We start from the raw sequence: 20,944 nt of genomic DNA on the forward strand, positions 1-20,944 counted from the left end.
TGGGCAGAGTTAGTTCCATCTTACAGGTCAACAGCCTGAACCTTGAGATCACTGGCCAGAGGAATGGAAAGATCAAACTCCTTTCCCAATGACCACAGTCAGTTTTGGCACACCATAGGCCCGGATCTAAAGTACTCCTTAAGGGGAAAAGGCCAGAGGTCTCCATAGCAACAGAAGTACCCCCTGCTCCCCACAGCTACACCTTGACAAGGGTGTTGGTGGCCAGAAGGCAGGAGGGTGGGGATGCAGGAGGTAGCTTTCCTGGACAAACTGTCTCCAGGGCCAGAGTGAGTGCCAGAGGCACAGGGCAGTCTCTCCGGCAGAAGAAATGAACTTTGTAGAACAGCTTCTACAATGTCTAAAAAGCCACTGTAATTTTGTGACCATCAACATGCTATGTTCCTTGTGGGTACCAGGGAAAACTGGATGATCCAAGCAAAAGTCAATTATACAAATGTTCATCCTTTTGGGCAGGTATTTATGGCGAAATTGCAGCTAAATGTAATTATTATTATTGCTAATCAGTATTTTGACTCTAGTTTCTAACCAACTATGTGTACTTGGGAAAGGTACTTAACCTTTCTGACCATATTCACAGTCATAAATATATTTTACACCATAAATCAGTATGTTCATGTACATGACCAAAATAAAGGTTTCATGAAGCAAAGCTGTTGTTACTATATGAATAGAGGCTGGTATTTCCTGTTCTATTTTTTTGTTTAAAATGCTGGATGTGATCCACGATATTGATTTCATGTTCATGTTTCATGTTCCATGGGTATAATCGGCAGTTTGAGAAACACTGGTTCTTTAAAGATTTCCCTACAATTCTTTGAATCTGAGTTTAATAGGATCACTTTCAGAAAGAACTTTCTAGAGAATTTTCTTAGAAAATTTTGAGTAGGAAAGAGGTGTGCATAGCTCCAAGGCTCACGAGGGCAAATGGGACCCATGAGAACAGCTGGGAGAGGCTCCCTCAGGTCAAGGCTGCCAGCCACACACTGGACACACGTGGGCTGTGGGGGGTGACGGCCGTAACACCCCTCACATCAGGTGCCTTCTGATTTCACGCATCAGCAGTCGGCCTGAATCATCCAACCCTCCTGGGAAGCCTTTTGGCAAAAGGAATGAAGGGCATAATCATGTGTACACCTGGGCCTAGCGATTCCATTCCTGACCACATCGCCCACGAAAATAATTCAGATATTAACTGCAGTGTTTGTAAGCTGACAGATGGTTGTATTCCGAGAGTGGAATATGGATATTTCTATTCCCTTCATTTCTGTTTTCCTTTTTGGGGGAACATGAGCCTACTACTTTCATGATGAAGATTCTACTCAGTGTACCATACGGCCATGGCAAAGCACCTCCCCACCCCACGCCCCTGAGGCTGGCACAGGCTGCGTCACCTGGATGCCACCCGGAAGTACTTCTGGATGAAGTAGCACACGACGGCCAAGGGCAGGAGGGCCACGAGGAACACAGGCGTGACATAGGAGATGACGGCCAGGGCTGAGACACAGAGCAGGGTAGAGCGGCTGAGGCACTCCAGCGTGGACGGGATGTGCTGAGGGGCGAGGGCGAGGTGGGTTTTGGTATTGATTATGCTCAGGGTGTTCTGCTCTCTCACTTTAGAACAGGCACACACCCTATCTCTCCAGTGACACCGAAAGCTCCCTGAGGGCAGCAATTGGGATTTTGTTTTCTCACCATCTAGTACAATGGCAAATAAAGAACACAAGCTGAGTCAAAATGAATAGTCACCACACAGTCAACCACCTTGGCTCAGAATCTGCTGGAAACTTACTAGAATGAGCCAGTGGGGATCTGGTTTCCCTCAGCCTTATTATGAGGGTCTCCCTGGGGGACACCCCAGGCCCTGTGGCAGCTGGTTGTAATCAGCTGGGGGAGATTGGATCCCTCCCATGGGGCTTTGATCACTTGATCTGAGGAACCCAGCATCAGATGGGGCCTGGCTGCTCTCTGGACTCGGGGCAATGTGTCGTGGTCCTCTGTACCTGGTCGATGGTGTTACAGTCAGATGAGAATCTGTTCAGGATGCTCCCAAGGGGTGTGGTCTCAAAAAACCTAAGAGGGAACCAGAAGAACAGTTACTCATTCATTTATTGATTTACTTCCTGTTTATTGAATGAGGGTAGCTATTTATTTCATTTAAGTGTCTCTTGAGTCATCTACGGGTCTGGCTTCCTGGGAGCGGTCACCTTTGCGGGTCTGCAGGCATCTGGCCTGTGTCCCTGAGAAATCCTGCAATGGCCCAAAGGGGTGCTGGCCTCTCCTTAGTCCCTCTGCCTCTCAAGCTCACGCGTGACCACTGCCACCGTTCTCAGCTGCTCACTTGGCCTGACTCACTCAGCAGCTGTCCTCCTGGGACACAGAGTCCTTTCCAGAGGGACAAGCTGCTGGGTGGGAACAGGGCCCTGGGGATGGCCTGTTGGCTGGCCGACCCTGCGAGGCCCCTCTGGCTGTCAGCACTCTGGCTGTGACCTGGAGTCAGCCCAACCCCAAACAGAGAATTTCAGAACCACAGATCTGGGGCAAATAGAGGGTAAGTGAACTTGGAGGTCATATCTCCAAGCTCACGGAGAGCTCACAAGGCTGAAAAGTAAAAAGTGTAGTCAGATGGTGAGGTCTGACATCAACGAAGGACCAGGTAACCTATTTGCCTGTTGTGTCTTTAAACCGAGTGGGCCCGCCCAGCAATTAGGCAGTGACAACTTCACACCTTTTTCATATCCCCTTATGGGAGATCAGAACGGCTACCCCATACCCCAAGTGCTGGAACCAGCAGGCTGGCTGAGGGAGGAGGGAGAGGCGGGGGAGGAAGGAACCGAATTGGTGAGTGTTGATGGGTAGATGGTACCTGCCTAGGGAAGAGAAACTAACCTTTTCCCAGACCTATAGACGTTCACTTTGAAAGGCTGTTGCAACGATCAGATGAGCTACCATGTAAAATGCCTACCGTGAAGTCTGGCTGAGTAAATGCCAGTTTCTCCCTGCTTCTTGCATGAAGAGGACACTTTTACACACATTGTCTCCTTGAGTCACCCCCACAAGCCTGTGATAGAGGCCATATATCCTCATTTTACAGATGGGAGAACTGAGGCTCAGCACAGTGACTTGCCCACAGCCCTGGCATGGCAGGGAAGAGGGGTACCTCATGGGGGCCAGGATGATCCGGTTCAGCAGGCTGCGATGCAGCCTCTTGGCCACCTTCAGCCCTGTCCACTCCACAGTGACAGAGGTGACAAGGCACAGCACGATGCCCAGGCTGCAGAGCACTGTGAACACCATGGCGTAGACAGTCTGGTCGAGGGTGCACTCCTGGATGGGCAGAGGGTGAGATGGGGCCCTGGGGGTGTCCTTGGGCTCAGCCCTCACCCCCACCCCCACCCTGGTCCCTGCTGTCGGGCTGCTGGCCACACCTGGCTGAGAGAGCAGTTCCTGGCCAAGGGGCTCAGGGTCAGGGCGCTGTCAGTCCACTTGGCAAGCCAGTAGTCGATGGCTACCAAGACCATGTGCTTGAGCAGCTGGGAGAGGACAAGTAGAGACAGCAGCAGGATGCCGGCAGAGGACAGGTACTTGGCGCAGGCCCGCCATGGGATCTTGGCTCGCTGGTGCAGCACTGACGACAGGTTGTCATCCTCTTCGCTCTCGGCCGCCTCCTCTGCAGGCCACAAGAACCCACCCCGTGGCTGCCCCCTTCACATCCCTCTGAGGGTAAACCAGTGGGTATTTTATCCCCACTTACATATGGGAAAACTGAGGCTCACACAGACGGGAAAAATTTAATCAAAGGCACACTATCTCACCACACGCAGAACCCCAAACCTTAGTCTCCCCGTCAGACCAGGGGCCATTATTTCACTTCCAGTCCTATTGTTTGTACCTTCCTCCTCCTCCTCATCCTGCAAAAGGCCATCGCTTGAGGACAAGGCATGGGGCAGGCCCTGGGGTGGCTCTGTGACTTTTCTCTCCATGACAGTCTCCTGAAAGACAGATGGGGCCTGGCCAATGTACTCAGGGTGTGTAGGAAGGAGGTATGAAGGTGGGGGGCACCCACCCTGGTGATGACCAGTGTCAGGTTTCCAGGTTGTCCCTGCCTGGGAGTGGGTTCAGATGGACACATGTTCACTTTACCAAGATTTACTCCTTCTCCTTCATCAGCTAACAGCACCCCATTATCCCTGTGGGAAATTGGGGTGCTGTTAGCTCCCCTATTCTTAGTTTCTGTGATTCAGGTCGGGCTGACCACTCTCTTTGGCTCCAGGCATGGGCGTGTGACCCAGAACTGGGAGGTAACAGTGGGCATGTGACCAAATTGGACCCATGAGAGTCAGCCATGGGACTTTTGCTGAACTATCATGAAAAAAGCACTCTCTTTCTGGCAGTTATTGAGCTAGGAGGGTGTAAGCCAGAGACTGCTGCTGCCATGGGAATGAAGCCAATTGCTGGGGAGCAGAGCTGAGAAACGGGGAGAAACAGGTTTCTGATGATATTGTTTGGCCACCTGGATCCAGCTACACCTGAAGCTATGACACCCCTGGACTTTTTGGTTTCACAAGCCAATAAATCCTTAACTTCCCTTCTTTCTTTGCTTAGCCAGTCTGAGTCGATTTTTTTCAAACTCTGCAACCAACTGGTATCTGACTATCTCAGGATAAGGGGAAGGTGCCCACCTAATTCTGCCCTGGGCAGCTGGCACAGGTATTAACTCTGCTCTGGCAGGAGCAAGTTCACACCCAGCTCCCACACCTGTCCCTTGGGGGGCTACCTGGGACAGTGAGGGGGGAAAGCCTTTATGAGTTCAGGTTCTAAGAGAACCTTCCTCTCCAGTGGTGACTGCTTAGCCCTGGGTTGTACCCACCTTCTCCAGCTCTTGGTCTTGCCGGTTCATGAGGGTCTTCCAGTGCTCAAAGAGCTGGCACTCAGATCTCTGGAAGTCCTTTAGTGTGCCCTCCCTCTGGATGGTGCCATCCTTCATGGCGATGATCTGGAAAGGCAGAAAGAAACCTGGCCCAGGGGCTGGCTAGCGAGAGGGAGTGACAGTTACACTCCTGCCTGACCGTGGAGTCTGAGATGAAGGGGCACATACCCCTTCCCCACTACAAATGGCCTCTGGCTCATCCACCACAGTGGGCTGGTAGTGATAACCTACCCTTACCAAAGTATTCTGAGGACATAGAGTTCAGTACTTCTGGGGGGTAATGCTTAATGGTTGGGTTTACAGAGCAAACTAATGCTTCCTGGTCGAGTTGGCTGGTTACCCACAAGGACTCCATCAGTGGCAGCTGTTTTCATATACTTGTCGGGCTAATTGCACAGTCCACATGCCTGGGCACAGTGATTACCCTTAGCTTACTACCCTTAGCTCCTCCTGATGGAAGGTCTAATAGGTTTCATCGGTGTTGGTCTAAGTGTGTGTGGCCACGCCTCCTTGAAATCAATAAAACTTTTTCCTTGAACCACTCAGTGATGCCATCATGTACACTTCCCATTAACTCAGACGCCCACCCCTACTCCCTCACCCCACCCACCCCATGCTGGGATGTAGGGAGGAGTCCTCTTCACTGATACCTCAAGGAACCAGGCACCTCTGTGTTTGACTTCTTTAGACTCAGGATTGTCCTGAACTACCTTGCCAGGATCACCACAGAAATTTGGAAACAAACCTTCTGCACCTGTTTTAATAGCTTTACAAAAAAAAAAAATCAGGACATTTTTGGGTCTTTTTCATAGTGGGAGGAGGATCCCATCACATGTGTAAGGAAAACTTATTTGGGGGGAAATTAGCAGGGCCATTTGGCATAGGCCTGGAGCTCAGGGAGAGCCTCAAATTTTGGCTGCTGTTCAGGGATAAATTTATAGAGGAGTCAGTCAATGCCCAGATTTCAAAAGTCACATGATCTCCATCTTAAAAATTAAGTCCTTTCCAATTAATTGAAAAGTAACCATTGTCTACCTACTGACGAATATGGTAATTTAGTTAATATGGGGTTTCACGATTTTGCGTTCTATTGATAATATTGAAGTTTTATTATTACTATTGTTTGCTTCCATATTTTCCATCTGATCCTAACTTGAATTCATTATCCCTGAAAGGCTGGAAGGTGGGAAGATGGCTCACCAAATGGGCACTCCCCAGGGCCAGGGGGTGGGTCATCAAACTAGGTAAGAATCAGAAGGTGGGAACTGAGGGTCTGCTTCTCTCTGAGGCTTCTTGGTGCTAGCCTTGTGTGTAACCCTGGGGGCTCTGTGCCAGGATGAAGAATGTCTGTGCGTCTGATACCAAAGTCCTAGTGTGTGCAGGGTCTTCCTGAGCTGCCCGGCCCACATGAAGCCACCCAGTACCGGTCTCTTATGCTTTGTGGTCTTCAGCAATTGCTACTGAGACACTTGATTGACTTCTTCAAAGATGCCTGATTGCCTCCCCACCCCAGCCCTCCACAGCCTGACTCCCTTGTGGCTTCCTTACCCAGTCTGCATGGGGCAGGTACTGTAGCTTGTGGGTCACTAGAACCACTGTCCTCTTGTCATCCCGGAGTAGCTCAAGAATCCCGGCCTGCATCAAGTGGTCACTTAGATGGACATCCAGAGCTGAGAAGGGATCATCCTGGGCAAAGGGGAGAATGTGTGGCAGTTGTGGGGGGAGGTAACAGTGACCATTAAAACCTCCAGAATTATATCAAGTCTATTCTAGAGACTGATGCTAGTTAGCTCTGTGGCCTTGGACAACTCACCTACCCTCTCTGGGCCTGGACTGTCTCATCTTAAAATGTGACTGTTATCAGTCATCATTCTCAAACAGATCTAATCATTTCACTTTCTGACTCTGAACCTTCAATGGCTCCCTACCATGTACAAAGTCCAAACTTCTTAGCATGGTATTTCAGGCCCTTTACAATCTGCTCAGTCTTCCTGTCTAGACCCACTTCACATCTGTCCTGTCCAAGCTCCCTACACTCCAGGTTTCCAGGGAGCTTGCCATTCCAGGCCTTTGCCCATGCTGTTTGCTCTGCCTGGAGTGCTGTTCTGCCTGGTGAATTCCTACTCATCCTTCACTCGCCCAAGCACTAGTCCTTCCTGTGCCCAGTCCTAACCCCCACGCCCACCCTTCTCTCCTCTTCATTCCATTGGTACCCTGCACAGAGCCAGATCCAGTAGTTATTTGTCCACTCCTGACTGTGAGGCCCCTGTGAACTGAAGATCCCTTGTGCCTGTGCCTCGTATGGAGAAGAAACAATAAAAGTTTGTGGAAATAAAATAAAATATCCACTTCACTTCTCTCTAGCAGGGTTGTTTAAGTCTTGTGGGATCACGAATGAGCTAGCACTTAGTAAAATGCTGTGCACGTGTCAGATGGTAACAAAGATTACAGATCATTATATTATGAAGCGTCTTTAGTGAGGAGTGCTTGTGCATGTGTTGTGGGGGGAGGGGAAGGAATAAAGCTGGAATTAGAGACCCAAGGTTCCCCCTTGTCCATTCTAACTCCTTGTCCAAATGGCCTTCCGCCTTCCTTCTGTTTTACTGACTCACTCTTCAAGGCTCTCCTTCAGGAAGCCCTCCCTGATCACTCCAGCCCTTATCGTTGTCTCCCTGGACCAGGCCTGTGACATACAGTTTGCCTTGGAACTGTGCTGTGCCTCCTGAGTGTGGGTGAGTTCTGTCTCACTAATCAGACTCTGAAGCTTTGAGATCAAGGGCTGGGTCTTAGAATTCTCCAGTATCAACTAGGGCACCCAACATAGAGGTTGGCATGAAGTAGGGCAGGGATAGCTAATAAGTATTATCTCATGTTTGAGTGCTACTGGTTACTTGGAGTGCTGTGTTGAGAAGGATTCTGAGGCTAACTAAAGTTTCATGGGAAATAATTCTGTGATCAATTAGCAATGTCTGCTCTGAGCACAAGACAGGAAGTGGCAGCACACATTCCATGTATTTGCCATTTTTATAGTCAGGCAGCAGAAGAGTTGATAGGTTGGGGCTGTCCTGCAACAGCCTATAACTATAACTTGCCTCCTGTTATGGCTACTGCAGAGCTCACTGTGAAATCTGCAATGGGTCATTTGTGTTGTCCTTGCTTGCCTCAGTTTACCTATCAGTAAGATGAATAGGCAATATCTCTGGCAGGAGAGGTTTTCTCCTAAAGAGAGAGGTTGTTGGGTGATGGTGTGTGTGTTTGAGTGTAGGCAGGAAGACAAGGAGGCAGCCAGAGAAAAGGGCCCCAAGGGAAGTGTAGCTGGTGCACTCACCAAGAAGACGACATTGGTGTGCTGGTAGAGGGCTCGGGCCACACTGATTCGCTGGCGCTGACCACCAGACAGGTTGATACCCTGTCACCAGAGGGGAGGAACAGATTATGCCTTTAGCCATTCAGGAGAGACTGTCCTAGCCCCTACTGGGACAGAAGCCTGGCTTTATCTACATCTTTGCCCCCTCCTTATCTTGCAGAGAGAAGGAACTTGTAATGTTTACTGAATTTGTTCAGAAGTGGGGAGCATGACCCCCAAGTCTTTGAAGATTCATTAGGTAGACGCTAGGGGCCATTTGACCAGTGCAAACCAAGACAGAGGAAGTAGAGATTTAAATCACACAGAGAAGGTGGCCATGGGAGAGGCCTATTTATCTAAGCTCATGGAGGAGGGGCCCCACCTGGGGAATAAACAGGAACAAAACAACGCTGGGCCTAGTGTAGTGTCATGTGGGCTCTCGGTATATACTTGGGGCATGATTGAAGATGTCAGGTCATCCCGAGTCTGGCAAGGGACTGAGCTGACCTTGCTCACCAAACAGGACTAAAAACCTGTCAAGGACAACCATCACCAAGGAAATCATGTTTGACCCCACTGCAGGCAACTCTTCAGCCTCCACCCTCTCCTATTTCCCAGTTACTCACTGTCCCTGAGAAGGATCTCAGGGCATAGTGGGGGTGGTGGGTGGGGAGCAGGGGAGGTTGGAGGTCCCGGCTTTGTGAAAACCCCTTGGAGGCTCCTACTAACCCGTTCCCCGATCTGGGTTTGGTCTCCATGGGGCAGGATGTCAATATCTGGCTGCAGGGAGCAGGCTTCAATGACCATCTTGTACCTGGAGTGGGGTGGGGACGGGCAACGCAGCTGATCAGCCTGGCCAGAGTTGGGCCTGATCACTTGCAGAGGGTCATTAGTCTCTAGGTAGCCGTGTCCAGGGTGAGCAATGGCTTTAATGGGCCTCTCACTTGGGTGCAAACATCATGTGAGCTTGAAAAGAGCTGAGGTCAGCACCTCACATAGCCTTGGGCCAGGTTAAATATTTGAAGGATGAAATTGGATGGGAGCAAATATGCCAAGTAAATGATGAGAGGGGGCCCTTTGTCCCTGTGCAGTGAGAAAAGCTTCAGTCAGAGCCCATGTTCAGGCCACTGCCGAGGACAATTACTACTGCTGATTGGTTTAGGCAGTAATGATGATGGCTGGTCAAATATTTGCCCAGTCTCCTCCTCCCATCCTTTCCTGGAATGCCCTTAGCCTGGGCAGGTGCCAGCCAGGGTTCACAGAGGCATCAGAGTGTTTTGGTGACAAGCACGTATTTAGGTGCCAGGCTGCCTTAGATTTGAGACCCATTTCAATCACTTACTGGCTGGATTGCCTTGGGCAAGTTACTTAACCTTTCTGAGCCTTTGTTTCCTCTTCTGTAAAGTGGGGATCATAATAGCACCTGCCTACTGAGGTTGTTGGGAGCATTAGAGGCAGTCACATATATAAAGAGTTTGGCACTGCGCCTGGCACCTGGTAAGAGCTCAATTGAGAATTATTATTATTAGAGGGAAAATAGTGCATGAGCCTCTGAGCTGGGGGTGAGGAATCACGAGAACGGAGACTCAAGGAGAGCTGGTCAGCCCTCCCGCCAGCCTCAAGAGGAGGCAGCAGGGCTCCCTCCCCACCCTCTCACTCACAGGAGCTGGACTTCCCCAATGCCCGGGCACATCTGGATCCTTTCCAGATGGACCATATGGAGCAGGCTGGAGTCCAGATAAGCGGCCTGGAGAGCAGGATGGCTGGGTGCGGTGATCAATGGAGGGGCAGGCCGCCTTGCTGGGGCCTGGGGCAGGCTGGTCAATGCTGCCAGAGACCAATTCCTCCCCTCCCCCAGCCGGCGCCCCTCCCAGAGGCTTCTACCGTTGTTTGTTGAAGGGACTTTCAAAGGTGATGTTCTCCTCCACAGTGGCATTTAGCAGCCATGGTTTCTGCGAAGCATAGGCTACAGGACCTCTCTTCCTAGAAAAAGCGGGGTGAGATTGGGGGTCTGGAGGGGTATTCTCAGGGGCTCATTCTCAGAGGCAGTTGTCAAGCTGATGGCTTAGACGGGGGCAAGAGGGTAGGGCAGCACTAAGGTGGGGAGGGGCAGTGGGCAGAAATGTGCTTTACCTGGCCTTGGCCCCTCCCTGCCCTCTACCAGCTGGCCCCAGCCCTGTAGTCTGTTCTCCTTCCTGAATCTCTACCCAAAGCCAGGGAGGAGCCTGAAGTGTGACCAGACCAAATAAGTACTCAGCCCCTGATTTTCTCCCTCCCTGAGTAGCCTTTGAATCGCTGGACTTTGAAGTCAGCAGGTAATTCTCCAAATGGAATAACCCACATTTAGTGTGATGTGGTTTTTGAAGACAAAAACAAAAAGGAAAAGATGACTACCAGTGACCATTAGATGAAAACGATCTAGTGTGAAGGGAGTCAGCAGCTTGATGTACAGAAGCAGCCGCAGCTCCCAAACCATCTGGGGGGGTCACAGAGCCCCTCCCTGGCCTCCCCCCAGCAGCTGGGCAGGGACCTGGGTGGTGCCCTCTGTCACTCTGAGGGTGACATGGCTCCCTCAGGCCTGAGAGCCCCCTAGGAGAGCCTGCCCTGGAGGGCAAGTGTTCCCAGGAGCTGGTACCTGTCATCCGGGTCGGCCGCTGTCTCCCGCTCTAGGCTGCAGCAGGGGAGGAAAGACACACCTCAGACATCGCATGAGTGGACTGAGTCCTATGTAAAGATTTTGAGCTCCCTCAAACACACTATGAGTGTGGCTTTATAATCCCCAGGGCCAAGTCTACCACCACACATGCTGCACAGAGAGGTGTGGGGAGTGGGGCATGGCCATCCTGGGGGAGCCTCCACTGCCTGACCATGTGGGTGTGTAAGGAGGACCCCAGGACCAGGTTAGGAGCGAGGATGGGGAAAGGCACCACTGGTGCAGGCTCTTGGCGAAACTTCCCAGGCCAACACCTGTGCTTTGTGGGTTGAACCTACAGCTCATAGAGCTGAGAAGGCTCCAGGCATGATTTGCAGCCCTATGTGGTCCCGTCAGAAGACAGCCACGGAATCTAGGGGATCTGCCAGGGAAGTCACGTCAGCTATGGTCCCATGTGCCCTGGACTGCTCTGAGCTGTTCCATTGTCATATATTGTCACTTTGTTCTCATCCACACACTCATACTTGTCACATGTCATGAGGTCTGTGTTTCTGGCTCAAGAACTATAGTCACCATGGTTAGAGAGGAAGAGCCTGTCATCACACCCTGGCACTTGGGGACAAGGTGAGAGAAAGTGCAGAGAAGATACGGGGAAGTGAAGCCTCTCTGGTGTTCTGAGCAAAGGCCAGAGGCTTCAACTTATTTGCAAAGTTGAGCCAACCTTCCCAGTCCCAACTTCACACCACCTCAAATGTCTTGAATGTTCTTGGGAGGGGTGAGAGCAGGGAGGGTTTTGAGGGTCTCAGAGCTTATTAGTCTATTTGATTGGGATTTTTAGACTAGTACATTGAACTTAAAGCAACAGGATTGAATTTTCTGTCTGGCCTGTGGCACACCCACCTCCTCTTCTTGCAGTCTTGTTTCTCAACCTTATTTTTTTCATTATCACTCCTAGAGCCTTTTTAGATATATTTTTCTAGTTGCCTTTTCGCTGCCACATTTTCTTTTTTAATTCAGTGGATTTTAGTACATTCACAGGGTCGTGCAACCATCACCACTATGTAATTCCAGAACATTTCCATCGCCCCCCAAAAAACCCCCGTATGCATCAGCAGTCACTCTCTCTTCCCTCTCTCTTCCACCAGCCCCTGGAAACTACGAATCTACTTTCTGACTCTATCCACCATGACGTTTTAGTACCACAGATATATTGATACCTGTTTATGTATTATGGCCCTTTGGACAACAACAAAGCATTGTAATATCTAAGTTTTGTCTCCTGCTAAGAATGAAAGTTTGCCCTCGATGAGAATGCATGCCTTAGCCTCATGCTTCTGAAAGTAGGTAGACTGCCCACCCTTGAGTCCATACTCAGCATTCCCCTCCCACAAGCCTGCCACCCCCGCCCTGTCCTTTCCCTTCCAAACCAGTTGCAAGGCTGTACCTGGGGTCCTCTCCAGTCTCGCTGTCAGGAAGGCTGCTGGGGCACGAACGGGAAGAACATCAGTCATTTCCCACCCCACTGCCTTCTCATCATGCTGCGGCTTCAGGGAGAAGCAATCCCCTCCCACCCCCAGGATCCCCAAATGGCCTTCTTGGGGCAGAAATGGCTCTTCTCAATTTCTGTCCGTCCCACAGCACTGGCTGGGTACTCTCCAAATAGCATGGGTGATATCACTGTTCCTGGCATTGACACAGAGCAGCAGTGAGGCTGGCTGGGCACCAAGATCATTTTACAGTTGGGAAAACTAAAGGTCAGAGAGGGAAAATGACTTTCCCAAGGTCACAATCATTTCAAATAGTGTTTTTCAAACTGTGGATGGGGACCCAATAATTGGGTCAGAAATAAGTAGGCTGTAGCTGCATTAAAGGAAAAGAAATACAGAACATCATGTACACTGCATGTAGTCAAGATCTCTATTTTGTAATTGTTTTCTTCTTATGTATCAATGCATGAATGCAACAAACTGTGATGTAAAATGCATTTCATACGGTGGATTATTATAAAAAAATTTTTTTGAAAAACACTGAGTGAGGTGACCTGAACTGTGGTGCTAACTTTGCCAACGCTCTTTCCTCTGCTCCAGGCTATCTCTCAGTCTTCCAGAAGGCAGCCTCCTGCCAATGAAATGTGTACTTCTCACATGAACATTTGGGAAAAAACAACCTGTTCTGTTTTTGAACAGATCTCACTTTAGTAATACTAAAAACAGCTAAAATTGGTTGAACTTTTATAAGTATGTGATAAGCACTGTAATATTATTACTCTTTTAAAGCTCAAAATAACCACAAGAAGAAAGTTTATTTTGATTGTCTCTACTTTACAGATAAAGAAAGTGAGGCTCAGAGATGTTAAGTAACTTGCCAAAGTCACACAGCCAGCAAGTAGCAGAGATATTAGATCTGACGCCAAAGGTTCATGCTCTAAATGTTCATGCTACATTACTTCACTGCAATTTCCCATGCCATCTCTCTGATAAATGCCTTCTCATCAGGAAAACCATGATTGACAAAAACAGGAAGGAAGGAAAGATGCCTGATGAAATCTCCCTCTTGCCGAGGGGCAGGACTGAATGGAGACTCTAATGGATATATAATCACCAGTACCCTCTGTTCCTGTTCTCTGGTCTTTGTGATCTTGTTTTTTTCTCCCAACCCAATAAAACCTCACATTCCCCAACCACCAGATTTCTGTAATTTACAATTTACAGACAAACTGGTAGCGTGAGACATATAAAAGCTGAAGCTTACAAATTCCAACTCTGAGGCCTCAGTCCAGATAAGCTTATCTCTGGAGTCTTCCTGCCTTGACTGCTTCCTGCGAGCCCAGGCTGTTACCATGCACCTGCATCATCCCTGAGGGCTCCAGCACACAGCGAGCTCTTCCAGTCCTAACTCCCTTTGCTTCATTGTCTGGCTGCTCCATTAGCCTTCATAATGGACTGCCTAACTCTCTAATCAGCTCCTGAGTAAGGCTTTCATCCCCAGTGGGATTTTAAGACTGGAAGAGCATCTTTTTCAGCTCCCATGGTGCTTAGCACATGACAGATCTGTAGTAACTGGAGGTTGTTAACCAACATATTAATCATTTGGGAAGAAGGAAGGGAGGGGACTAGCACTGATTGCAGGCCATCTTCATGCACTGCATGAAGTTGTTTGTACTCACCATCTCATCCTTACAACAGTCCTGTAAACCCTATGCCCATTTTACAGATGGGAAAACTGAGGCTCAGAGTTTGCATAACATGCCCAACATGACATAGCCAGGAAGAGGAGAAGGTAGGGTATGGATCCAGGTTCATCTCCTTTTTAGATTGTGGCCCCCAGTCTCCTAGAATGAGCCTCCCCAAGCCTTTGTGTGTATCTTTTTTAATCTGAAAAGTAAAGGATGGTACATCTGGCATGCACTTTGTCTCACTGATTGATAGAGTCATAAATGAGTACTGGGGGCATTTGATTCCTATTCTGCCTGCATTCTGGGGACCAAGCACTGAGCTGAAAGGATGATTCCCCCAGTTCTCCCACCCCACCTCCTTCCCTGCAGCCAGCTAGGAGCTGGGCACATGTGCACCAACCCGAATCAGGGCCCAGAGCCTGCCCTCCAGGACTCACAGCCTGGTAGGAGAATCAGACAGGTACAGAAGTCAGGAAGTTATTAGGGCCAGAAGAAAATTAGGACCAACGAAGTGTTAGAGAACACAAATACACATGCAAATGTATAAAACTGGAAACTTCTGGTGATGGGATTTTATGTGGTTTTTATCTTCTTCATACTTGTGTATCTTTTCTAATTTAATATACATTCTTTTAGAATCAGAGAAACATGCAATTTTTAAAAAGTAGTTTGGAGGAGGAAGAAATCTGTGAAAATGAGGAAAGTCTCATAGAAGTCACAGCTGAGCCAAATCTCGAAGGGTGGGAAGGGCTGAGATAGCGGAGGTGGAGGGAGGAGGAGGACACAGCCTGTGGAAAGAATATGGGCTCTAAAGCTCGAATCCCAGGCGGCTCTCTGTTTGCTGGGTATGAAATCTGAAAGCCCCTTTACCTAGAGAAGCCTCTGTTTCCTTCTCTATAAAATGGGGTGAAGGCACAGACCTCACAATGACACTGAGAGAAAGTATTATAAATACAGCTCCTAGCTGGTTGGAGGGAAGGACGTGGGGTTGTATCACTAGAGGGATTCGTCCTTCCAGCTCAGTGCTTGGTCCCCAAAGTGCAGGCAGAGGAGGAATTGAATGCCTCCAATACTCATTTAAAACCCCAGCAATAAATAAAAAGGGAAGAAGTAGACACTGAAATTGGAAGAGTAAATTAGGACTTTTGGGTCTCCACGGTCCATTTGTCCTGAGCAGACAGGCCTGTTGCTGTCCTGAAATGTCACCTTTACCCCAATGCCCTCTCCAATTAATGTCATTGGGTGCCTATGCCAAATCTCTGAGAGAGGAAAGGCAGGGTTTTTCTTACTGTCTAGATGAGGAAACTGAATCTCAGAGAGGTGAAGAACCTGCCCAAGGTCACAGAGCTAGCAAGCGGCAAAGTCAGGACTACAACCAGAGGTCATCTGGTCCCAAGCCTGGCTCACCACTTTCACACGGTTCCCCTTCTGACTGCTGATTGTCTAGCCTCCAGGAAACCCGGGTGCACCTGAGCCCCTGATCCCAACTTGCCAAAGGCTCAGGGAACTCTATGGGCAGATCAGACCACAGGGCAGTCCTGAGAGGAGCCTTTGTCTCACCTCCTGGAATCAGGGGTTTTGGCAGGCAGCTTTACCAGCAGGCCCAGGGCAAGGAGGGCCCAGGCCTCCTAAGTGGGCACAGACAGACATAACAAACAGTTCATAGGTGGAAACCTCAGCAAGTGGAGGGGGCAGAGGCAGGAGCAGGGGCAGCTCTAGTGAGACTGGGTTTGCAGTTCCTCAGGAGGGAGGTGGGTTCACCTCCCCCACCCCAACACTTTCCTCAGGGCCCTACTTCCTGCTGGCTCCCTGGGGGCATTTAAAGTCATTCTACTGGGGATATTAATGGTCCTATTCTTTATTTCCAGAGAAAGAATTTCACTGGAGTGTATCTGCTAATATTGACTTTTTAGCAAAATGTTTTCCTCTTAAAGAGGGAATTTGCAGATTCTCAGGTTGGCAGTTCATTGAAAGGCAGATAGCCAGGCAGGGGCAGGTGACTCTTATTAAAGTGAATGTTTGGGAGCCACATGGTTCTCTCTGAGACAGGGAGCCAGGCTGTTGAGGGCTGCCACAGTAACTCTCCAGCCCTGTCTGCAAGACCTCAGCTTATGGACCTTCCATGCCCACCCTAGGGCTCTGTCTGCATGCCTCTGTCCACCAGGACTGGTGAGCTCTCTGAGGGCTGGGGCCAGGCCTATTCCTCTGCAGCCTATACAGAGCAGTTTGCAAAATACACATCCTGCACTGGACACCTAGGGTATAACATGGAATCATCCCCCAGACCTGTCCTCAAAGAGCTCAGTGTCATAAGGGAGACAGACAACCTTGCAAATAATCACAACCTAGTACAGGGGGAGGCATGTGCTAACAGAACAACAACAAATGTTGATGGAGAAATTGTTTGGCAGAATTCTGGGTTAGGGGACAGCTTGGGAAAAGGCATGTGAGGAGGAGGAGAGAGATGTCAAGATGCGTTTATAAGGGCAGTGTCTTAAAGGTCCTAAGTTGTCCCTGGTTCATTCATTTAGTAAATCAATTCATTTAGCAGAGGAACTATGGACACAGAGAGATAAATAAGATACAGTCCCTGTCCCCAGAGAGCTCATTACATTCTCTCCTGGGAGTTAGGCTGGAGTACAATTAAAGAGCAATAAGGGAATTTTATTCCTGGCAAGGAAGTACACTGTTGAATAATAATATTTATAATAATATTTATAGGGCACTGACATGCTAGGTTAATCTTCGCATCAACCCCATGGGTAATAAGGGGAAACTGGTACAGAAAGGTTATGGAATTTTCCAAAGCACAGATTCCATATTTGAACCCAGGCAGTCTGGCTCCAGAGCCTTCGCCCCTATTGGCTCAGTCGTACTGCTCATTCGGCCATTGGAGGAATAAATGAAGAGTTGTACAAACAAACCAAACACCCATCTTCCCAGAACATTCTCTGTTCTGCACCTCTGAATCCCCCAACTCTCTGCCTTGTGGCTCCTGGAACTCTTTCTGGCTGCATGGTCACCAGGTCTTGACCCTGGTATGGGTGAACAACATGGGAGTTGCTGACCTCACCCTCGCCTCAGGCTGCAGGCAGAGAGACTCTTGGGAGGGGCTGCCAGGTCAAAAGCTATTTTGCCCTTAGCTCACTTTGCAAGCACGTTAGCTCCTTGCAGCCCTGGGATCCAATATTTGAGGCTGAAGTTCCTGCCAGTAATGGAGGGGGCCCCCAACATACAGTCCCAAACTTAACTCACTGCCCAGGATAGGGGGGCCAGACAGAGCAATGCACATGTCCAGGATTCTGAGAGACACACAGCAGACGAAGCCAACTGAGTCCTGTCTGCCCAGACTCCTCTCTCTCCCAGCCACTGCACAGAGCTCCTAACTGGTCTCCCTCCTACAGCCTCTCTCTTTCTTTCTCTCTCTATGATCTATCATTCTTTATCACCAGCATGATTCTTTACAGCATTCGAGCTAAATCTTATTTCCCAGGCTAAATCTTATTTCCCAGGCCTGGTACATCTGATTGATCTAAGCCAAGTTCACTGCCTCGGTCCCACCTCCCACCATGGCACCCCACACACCCAGTACTCCAGGCACACAGAACCGTGTTCTTTAATATCAGCAAGCCTTTGCCCATACCGTTACCCCTGCTGGAACGCTTTCCTCTCCATCTGATGATATCACACTCGTCCTTCAAGGCTCAGATACCGCATCCACTGTGAGCCTTCTGTCCCTGACCGCAGAGTCTGTGGCTGTTCCTCTGTGCTCTATGACGGCACTGATCTCCTTTCCCCTCCCTTAAAAGCAGGGCCATGTCTTAAACATCTTCACATTCCTGTTGCTGTGCTCGAGGTCTGGCACACAGTAGGCACTCAATAAGCGTTGGGGAGTGAACACATTAATGTAGAGAAACTAGAACATGAATTGAGTCGAATGAATTCTCACGACTTCCTATGGTTGGCTGCAAGCTACCCGATGCACCTCCTATGCTTGGGAGGGAAGCTGGACCCGGAGGACAGCAAAGTGGATCCGGGAGAAAGGAGAACCTTTTCACTACCAGCCCGGTCCCCAGCCTTGAACAGAGCCAGAGGCTATGGCCTGGGCTGCCTGTTGAGGAGAGGAAGTGTGGATGCGGACAGAGCCATGAGGACCCACGCAGTAGCTTAGCTGAGGAGGCAGGCATGTGTGTGTCACAGCCATAGAGGCTGTCAGGCTGGCTGTCACTTCTTCATGATGCTCCCATGCCCCTTCTCTTTCAGCACATAGCAGAAAGCCTGAGCACCTAGGTGCAAATCCCACTTTCGCCATTTAAAAGCTGGGTGGCCTTGGGTGCTATGCTTTGAATGTTTGTCCCCTCCAAAGCTTGTGTTACTTCCCAATATGGTATTTGAAAGGTGGGGTCTTTAAGAGGTGATTGGATCCTAAGGACTATGCCCTCAGGAATGGATTAATGGGTTAATGGTTTAATGGATTATTGGGGGGGGCTTTATAAGGTGAAGAAAAAAGCATATAGAAACGCTCTTGCTCAGCCTTTTCATGTAACATCCTGCATCACCACGGAACTCTATAGAGGATCCCCACCAAGAAGGCCCTCACCAGCTGTGCCCTCTGGACCTCAGACTTCCCAGCCTCCAAAACTGTAAGAAATAAATTTTATTTTCTTATAAATTACCCAGTTTCAGGTATTCTATTATAAGCGACAGAAAATGGACTAACATATTGGGCAACTTGCTTCACCTCAGTTTCCTCATCTGTTAAATGGGGATAATAATAACACCTACTGTACACAGTATGATGAAGACTGACTAGTCAATGAGGTGCTTTGCACAGTGCCTGGAACATAAGAGATGCTCAGTGTTAACTGCCCTGGAGAGGCCCCTGTGTTCCCTGGGCAGGGGCACAGGTTTCCAGAGAGAGAGCGGGAAGCAGTCAGACCCTGGAGTTGACACAGTTTGGAGAAGAGGTGGGGGCCGAGGTAGGGCAGGGCTCAGCCTGTATGCCTGCTGCCTCCACAGAGGACAAGGAGAGGTGCTGATGCTCGCACAAGGGCCCGTGAGGGCAAGAGTGGTGGGGGAGGAGGCAAAGAAATCAGGGCGAAGGGACCAGGTTTGGGGGGTTTTGACTTTCATGCTGAGCAGGACAGAGATGGGGGATCCAGGGGCAACTCAAGTCTCTGAGCTCTGCAATCCCTTCTAGAAAAGGCCTGCCCTTGGGGAGGGCCCAGTGCCAGCCTACCCTCTGCATAGAACTTGGAGAATAACCCCTAAGTCTGGGACCCAGGGCACCCAGGCAGTGTCCAGGTTTGAGGGAAAGAACCAGGGCATAGGGTTACTGCTCCCCACGCTAACCAGTAAGTCACCCAACCTCTCTGAGCCTCAGTTCCTGCTTTTGTGAAGTGGAGTAGTAACACCCACCTCCTAGGCTTAGTGGGATCTTCAATGCACTCGGCAAATGGCCTGGCCCACAACAGGTGCCCAGTCAATATTGGTTGCCCTCTCCAGCTCACAATTCACTTGGGCTCCTGTCTTCTTGTCACAGACACGCAGCCAACAGGCAAGCGCTCCTAACTCCAAAGGCTTGAGGGCAGTCAGTTCAAGGGACTGGCAAAGTGACCTCAAATCCAATGCCTGGACCTTCGCAGTCAGGCTGTGTTGAGAAATCCCCACAATAAGATGGAGAATGGAGGTGAGATCCCTCTGCCCCAAACATGTCACAGTTTCTGATGGATTTAAGTCTCAAGAGAGTGAGGCTGCAGGAAACCCAAGAGGATCCTCTGCCAGTCCACAGCCCCACTGAGGAGGGAAACTTGGCATCTGTTGAATGCACCACTCAGGGACATTTTGGAAAAGCAGGAAATGGGTGCATGCTGGCATTCAGACACTAGGCCCTGGGTCTTTCTCTCTGCTCAGCTACGCACTCATGCTTATGAAAAACTTGTTATCTTGAGTGATCATTTCCCCCCAGAAATGACTGGGAGGGAAAGCTTACCCTTCTGATGAACTGGCCATAACTTTTATTCCTAAGTAAGAGCTACAAACCCTAAGCAGATGCCCCTTCCCTTGGCCACTGGAGGAATCACAGCCAGGTTTCGTGTTGACTACTGTAGCTATCCTCCACCTGCGCTTCTGAACACGTTTTACCCCTCTTCATTTCTTGGCTCATCTATTCTTACTTTTTTAAAAGGTTGTATTTTACATGCTTCTTTTATCAACTAGTTTCAAGTGTTTTTTGGAAGTAGGGGAGTATAAATAACAGGTTCTTCATTGACTCAGCCTGGGGTTCTGGCTCCTTAATTAAGATAGTGATCTTTGTCCACAAACCAACATTTTGGGTTATTTATATCCTCAAAACACCCACTGAGTGGTCTGTGTCATCTTTGCTGATGACCAAACTGGAAATCAGTGTTGGCGTTTGCAATCTCCTGCACGGGGTGAGGTGGTAGGGCAGCTGAATGAGCACAGGGTTAGGAGTCAAACAGAACTGAGTTCCAATCCCACTCTGCCACTTACCAGCTGTGTGAATAAGGGCAAATAGTTTAACTCTCATTTATGAAACAAGAATTAGTAACAGTACTTACTTTGCTGGTGGCCCTAAGGACTGAATGAAATAACAAATGCAAAGGACTCAGCAAAGAACCCAGCACATGGCTAGGGTTGAATAAATGCTAATGATGATGATGTTAATAACAATTAACAGCATTTATTGAGAACTCAATGAACACACGGGGGGCACTCAATAAATGCATGATGCATGTTCCACTGAGAAGGATGGGTGGGAGGGAGGGCTCCCCACTGACTGAGCCCTGGGATGCCTTTATT

At 49.4% G+C, this 20,944-nt stretch overlaps 1 protein-coding gene across 2 annotated transcripts in view; it reads right to left on the reverse strand.

Moving 5' to 3' along the window:
* The window catches only part of ABCC8 (ATP-binding cassette, sub-family C (CFTR/MRP), member 8), a 74,625-nt gene that overhangs the window by 9,647 nt on the left and 44,034 nt on the right, over positions 1–20,944 (reverse strand). The window contains exons 17-28 of one of the 2 annotated variants that reach the window (XM_008579710.1): positions 12,392–12,424; positions 10,930–10,965; positions 10,179–10,277; positions 9,024–9,108; positions 8,277–8,357; positions 6,497–6,634; positions 4,889–5,014; positions 3,911–4,010; positions 3,447–3,688; positions 3,179–3,345; positions 2,022–2,091; positions 1,413–1,570 (exon numbers count right to left, since the gene is read on the reverse strand). In XM_008579710.1, coding sequence (XP_008577932.1) covers positions 1,413–1,570; positions 2,022–2,091; positions 3,179–3,345; positions 3,447–3,688; positions 3,911–4,010; positions 4,889–5,014; positions 6,497–6,634; positions 8,277–8,357; positions 9,024–9,108; positions 10,179–10,277; positions 10,930–10,965; positions 12,392–12,424 — 1,335 coding nt within the window. Of the gene's footprint in view, positions 1–1,412; positions 1,571–2,021; positions 2,092–3,178; positions 3,346–3,446; positions 3,689–3,910; positions 4,011–4,888; positions 5,015–6,496; positions 6,635–8,276; positions 8,358–9,023; positions 9,109–10,178; positions 10,278–10,929; positions 10,966–12,391; positions 12,428–20,944 lie in introns of both variants that reach the window. The other variant, XM_008579709.1, reaches the window with a different exon arrangement.

Source organism: Galeopterus variegatus, unplaced genomic scaffold, assembly GCF_000696425.1.
Source record: "Galeopterus variegatus unplaced genomic scaffold, G_variegatus-3.0.2 Scaffold1946, whole genome shotgun sequence".
Lineage (NCBI taxonomy): Eukaryota > Metazoa > Chordata > Mammalia > Dermoptera > Cynocephalidae > Galeopterus > Galeopterus variegatus.